The sequence below is a fragment of the Thamnophis sirtalis genome, unplaced genomic scaffold, assembly GCF_051295495.1.
Source record: "Thamnophis sirtalis isolate CommonGarterSnake01/CBP01778 unplaced genomic scaffold, rThaSir2_p1.2 scaffold_3, whole genome shotgun sequence".
Classification (NCBI taxonomy): domain Eukaryota; kingdom Metazoa; phylum Chordata; class Lepidosauria; order Squamata; family Natricidae; genus Thamnophis; species Thamnophis sirtalis.
The window spans coordinates 12,112,604-12,117,483 of record NW_028261383.1 but is presented as its reverse complement, the minus strand read 5'-3'; the positions used below and the strand labels follow the sequence as shown (position 1 = coordinate 12,117,483).

The following is a 4,880-nucleotide window of genomic DNA, read 5'->3' as shown; positions in this document are numbered from 1 at the left end:
GTGGTAATTCCAGTGGTAATTGGCACACTGGGTGCTATTCCAAAAGCACTGGAATTACATTTAAAACAGTTAAAAATTGACAAAATCACCATCAGTCAACTGCAAAAAGCTGCACTGCTTGGATCTGCACGTATATTACGAAAATACGTTACGACGTCCTAGGCCCCTGGGTGGGGCCCGACTAGTAACCAATGCCAAATCCGGCGAAACAACTGGCCGCTGTGATACAATTGTGTAATAATAATAATAATAATAATACGATACAGTTGGTCCAGAATGCAGCCGCGCGAGCAATAATGGGTGTACCTAGATACACCCATGTTACACCGATCCTCCACAAGCTGCACTGGCTCCCCATTGGTCTCCAGACCCACTTCAATGTGCTAGTTGTTACTTTTAAAGCCCTACATGGTATAGGACCTGTGTACCTGTGAGACCGCCTCCTGCCATTCACCTCCCAACGACCAATAAGATCGCACAGGTTGGGCCTCCTCCGGGTGCCGTCGACCGCACAATGCTGGCTGGCAGCCCCCCGAAGGAGGGCCTTCTCTGTTGCTGCACCGGCCCTGTGGAACGATTTACCCGCAGAGATCCGGACCCTTACCACTCTTCCGGCCTTCTGTAAAGCGACCAAGACCTGGCTGTTCCAGCAGGCCTGGGGCTGTTGATTAATATCCAGCCCCACTTGATTGAATGGATGGTGTACTAATTGTAAAATTGTATTTTTTAAATTTTAAATGCTTTTATTTTTGCTGTGAGCCCCCCAGAGTCCCACCCGGAGTGGGCGGCATACAAATTTTATTAAAGTAAAGTAAAGTGATAAGAGTTATAGCTAACAATATATATATGTACTGGTTTAATATAAGGAATTTGGATATAAATTGCAAACAATGATTTGGGAAAAAAGGTTTAGAAATTTAATTAATTAATTCTTACTTTGAATATGTTATAAAGGTGTAATGTTATTGGATATATGAAAGTAGATAACAAAAAATGTAACTAAGTTTTATAATTAGTAAGTAGTAATATAGTACCTTATAGATGGTTATGTTAAATAAATAATTGATAAGGGCAATAAGGTATACATACAAGGTTGGTTTGATGAGAAGAAAATAGATATAACAGTAAAGGATTTTTTGTTAACCAATATTAATTATAACAACTAACAATGGAATGATAAGGATAAGGGATACAGTTAATTATGTCTGTCTGTCTGTCTGTCTGTCTGTATATATGTACACACACACACACGTACGTACACACACACACACACACAAATATAATGTACTACCATAACAAAAGGAACGTGGACACAAATTGTAAACGGTGATTTGGGGGAGGGGGAAGGGCTTAGAAATTTTGTCAACTAATTTTTGTTTAGAATATGTTATAAAGGTTTAAGGCTATTGGATGACTCTGTAATAATTAATGAAATGCCATTAGGTGGTTGTGTTTTTTAACTATGGATTATTCTAGGCAAAAGGACACTAAAACAATTTCAGTCAAATGAGAACTATGATATGTTGAGAGTAAGACTCATTAAGAACTTTAATATTTGGTATGAATGTAAGTAATGACTGTGGAAGAGATGCACGAAAGCTAAATATAACCAATTTATGCACTTTCTACAAGATGTAATGTAAGATGATTATTTTTGTGTGTGTTGTTTGTTTAATAAAAATTAAAAAATGTAAAAAAAAAATAAAGTTCCCAGGAGTTTGAGTGTTTCTGGCAAGACGATTTAATAACAGGAAAGACCTCATCCTGCCATCCTCCTCTTCTGCTCCCTCTCCTTGCCTCAACCTGCAGGAGCCCCTCAAATGGGGCATCGGAACTCTTTGGATTGATTTTTGAAAGGGACACGTGGAATTGGGGGTAATGTTCTCACATGGGACAACATAATGTAATGTAACATAATGTTTTCCTCCTGTAATACAATGAGGGATACTTCCTGATCCTTTTCTGTCACTAGTTAAAAAGGTGTCTTGGATGATAAGGATAGAAATAATAAGAGGAGGGGAGGTGACAGAAACATGCTCAATGGAGACCCCCTTTGCCACTCACCTGTCCTCTGCAGAGTATTGTTCTTGTAGAACAGGTATCTGTTCAGCCCCTCAATGCAGGTCTCATTCAGGAAGATTTTATTGATCTGGGACCATTCTGGATGCTTCTCCCACTTCTCCTTGAACTTCTGGGCCTGGGGCTGAGCTACCACCCAGGTAAGGGTCTCCATATCGAAACTGATGAAGTCCATCCCATCGTAGCCATAGAAGAAAAACCCTCTTTTGCTCCCATTGTTTATCCTCTCACAGCCCAAAACTGCCTGCCAGGTGTGAAGCCCTGAAGGAGACCCAGAGAGAATGGATGTGTATGAAAAGGGTCCAGGATTCCTCTCCTTAGACAGTATTATACCATAGACCCCTTCCCACCTGGAGAGAGAAACCCAATTTCTCCTTTCCCCCTTTATCACACAAGGAGAAACATCTTTTACTTCAATTAACCCTGTTTGGCTGGTGTCAGGCCCTGTAGAATTTCTAGGTGAGAAAAAAATATCAGGCGAGTGCATGTTTGTGTGTGTGTGTGTGTGGGGGGGTCACTTTCATTTTTGGGGAAAAAATTATCACCACTACGCCCACTGCAACCATCGGAGCCCAAAGGTGGCACTGCCTCTGCTCACCTCCAGCATGGCGGTCCTGTTTTAATATCTCCTTCAGGTTATCCCCGAAGACCGACTCAGGGGCCAGGAACCTCTCCTTCTCCACCTCCTCCATCCAGGGCACCAGAGGCTCCATCTTCCTGGTGAGGTTGTCAAAGCGAGCAACGGGCTGGTCATCCAAGTAGCTCCTAATGAAGAACTGATGAAGCCCCTGCTTGGGCTCTGGCAGATACAGGTAGAAGTAGCTCAGGGAGTGTGAGGGAGGGCCTGTAGAGGAAGGAGGGAGAAAAGAAGATTTAGGAGGAGGATCTGCCCTGCAGCTCCATCCCCTCCAACATCTTATGGTCACACAACAGCCCTGCAACAAGTGAGTCACCACATCTGGGTAAGATGCTCCTCCTGCTGTTCCTCTGGGCCTCCATGGCGACCCTCCCCACAGACCCTTTCCCAACAAGGGAAGACTCAGGTAGGCGCTATCTGCATAGAAGTTAACAAGCCAGTTGAAGGCCTGAAAACCTGCCAGGAAATGCAACCTTTTCAAACAAGGGCAAAGTCTGCTGATCACGATGGAGCTGGCTGGCCCATTGCCAGGCAGGAGAAGGAAGCCAGGAAGTAAGACCTTATGATGAAATCAAAAACTTCTCTTTTCACTTTTACTCCTGTACTTCAAGAAATGCGAATGGGAGCTGATTACAACTCAGGCACCAAAGATTTAAGACCAGGCTTGCTTGAAGCGCGAGAGAAGGAAGGTTTTTCCATCTGGGAAAGGACTTTGGGACTGAGGGGGGAGATGAGGGAGAGAAAGACCCAATCCAGGACATGCGCCCCTCCCTTTCTCTTTCTTCCTCCCCATCCGCCCCTCGCAAATCCTTCCAGAAACTCACCGCAAAGGCCGCCCGGCAGGAAGGACCCCAGCACAGCTCCCCAGAGCAAGAGGGGCGCCCGGTAGAGCTGCATCGCCCTCCAACCAGGCGCTCCCGTGCGCCACCAACCGAAGACACCTGCCGTTCCCCAAGGACAAGGCGCTCAGCCGTTGCTCCAGCTCGGCCCCGTCCAGATCCGCAAAGAAATCCAATTCTGCTAAAATTCTCCGCCCCGTCCGGGTCCGTGAAGAAGAGAGAAAACGGCGCTGCTCCCTTGGTGTTTTCCAGGGTTTCTGGAGGGAGGGAAGGATCCTAGGGAGACGTAGCGCTCAAACGTCCTGGTTTCCCCGGTTGTGTGAACGCAGCCACTGCGATGCCCTCCTCGCTGGTTCTTCTTCTGAGGCTCTCCGATCGACACCCCCCCACTTCACCCTGCCCCATCCGATGGGAAGAAGCTGCGCTGTAATAAAAGTTTATTTCGCACGGTAATAAAAGCAGCGAAGGTAATAAAAATGGCGAATAAAAGCCGGAGCTCAGCACTTCTGAGAACAGTAACAGTTTGCTAACCACATCTTGCATGTGTGTGTGTGTTTATGTGTGTGTGCGCGCGCTATCCCAGAGGGTTGCGTAAAGCGCCACTTCTGCCCCTCTGCCCCTCCCTCCACTTTCCCTTCCCAGAAGCCAGCCTAGTCTTCCAGGGGAGCCCAAGGGAGCGTTCCCTGCAGTAATCTATCTTGAGAAATCACGAGATTGGAGCTGAGGCTCCACGACAGAGGGCAGCGGGTGTAGCAGCTAATTCTGGGGAGAAGGCATTTTGCAGGAGCTCCCACAACTGCCTCTCAAACTCCCCAGCATGTTTGGGGCGTAGGTGGGGGTGGGTGGGCTCAGGCTCCTGATACAGAGAGGAGGGCAGAAGTTGTGAAGAGCAGAGAGAGAGCATTTAAATAATTAAGATTTCATTTGGTGATCTTCTCCCACTGCTCCCTCTCCTCTCCTGAATCTCTGGGACCCTCAAAAGATGGGGACACTGAACTCTTTAGCTTTACTTTTGAAAGGGACACATACCAAAATAATTGTACTGCTTGGGTGCTGATTTAGTTACATTGAATTTGTAAAAGTTGGTCCAGATGGAAATTAAGAAGAAAACCACCTTTTGGTTCAGCTGGATGTGAGAATTAAACTTTCTTCTGCTCTGCAAGATTTTCTGATGGAAATGCCAATGGATCTCAGCCTCCATCCCTTGCTTAATTAGTTTCATTGGTTCTGATCTTTCAAAAAAATATATTTTAGGGGGCATTGGAGATGTTTTCCCCTGCTGTCCATCTGTAGGTTTTGGTAAGTGCCCAGATCTCTTCCTGTCA

At 45.9% G+C, this 4,880-nt stretch overlaps 1 protein-coding gene across 1 annotated transcript; it reads right to left on the bottom strand.

Annotated features, from left to right (window-relative positions):
- Positions 1 to 1,496: 1,496 nt before the first annotated feature.
- Positions 1,497 to 3,891, bottom strand: LOC148047192 (zinc-alpha-2-glycoprotein-like). The gene is made up of 3 exons (XM_087711336.1): positions 3,541 to 3,891; positions 2,678 to 2,923; positions 1,497 to 2,340 (listed from the first exon to the last, which is right to left on the bottom strand). Exons 1-3 carry the CDS (start codon positions 3,611 to 3,613, stop codon positions 1,973 to 1,975), a joined length of 687 nt encoding a protein of 228 aa, XP_087567462.1. The 5' UTR covers positions 3,614 to 3,891; the 3' UTR covers positions 1,497 to 1,972.
- Between the last annotated feature and the right edge of the window lie 989 nt (positions 3,892 to 4,880).

What these genes read in the sequence shown, in the direction of transcription:
- LOC148047192 (XM_087711336.1), bottom strand. Translation starts at nt 3,613, where the DNA reads ATGCAGCTCTACCGGGCGCCCCTCTTGCTCTGGGGAGCTGTGCTGGGG. An exon ending in CCTGCCGGGCGGCCTTTGCG is followed by an intron (nt 2,924 to 3,540) that starts GTGAGTTTCTGG and finishes CTTCCTCTACAG; the next exon opens with GCCCTCCCTCACACTCCCTG. An exon ending in ACAGGACCGCCATGCTGGAG is followed by an intron (nt 2,341 to 2,677) that starts GTGAGCAGAGGC and finishes GGTCTCCTTCAG; the next exon opens with GGCTTCACACCTGGCAGGCA.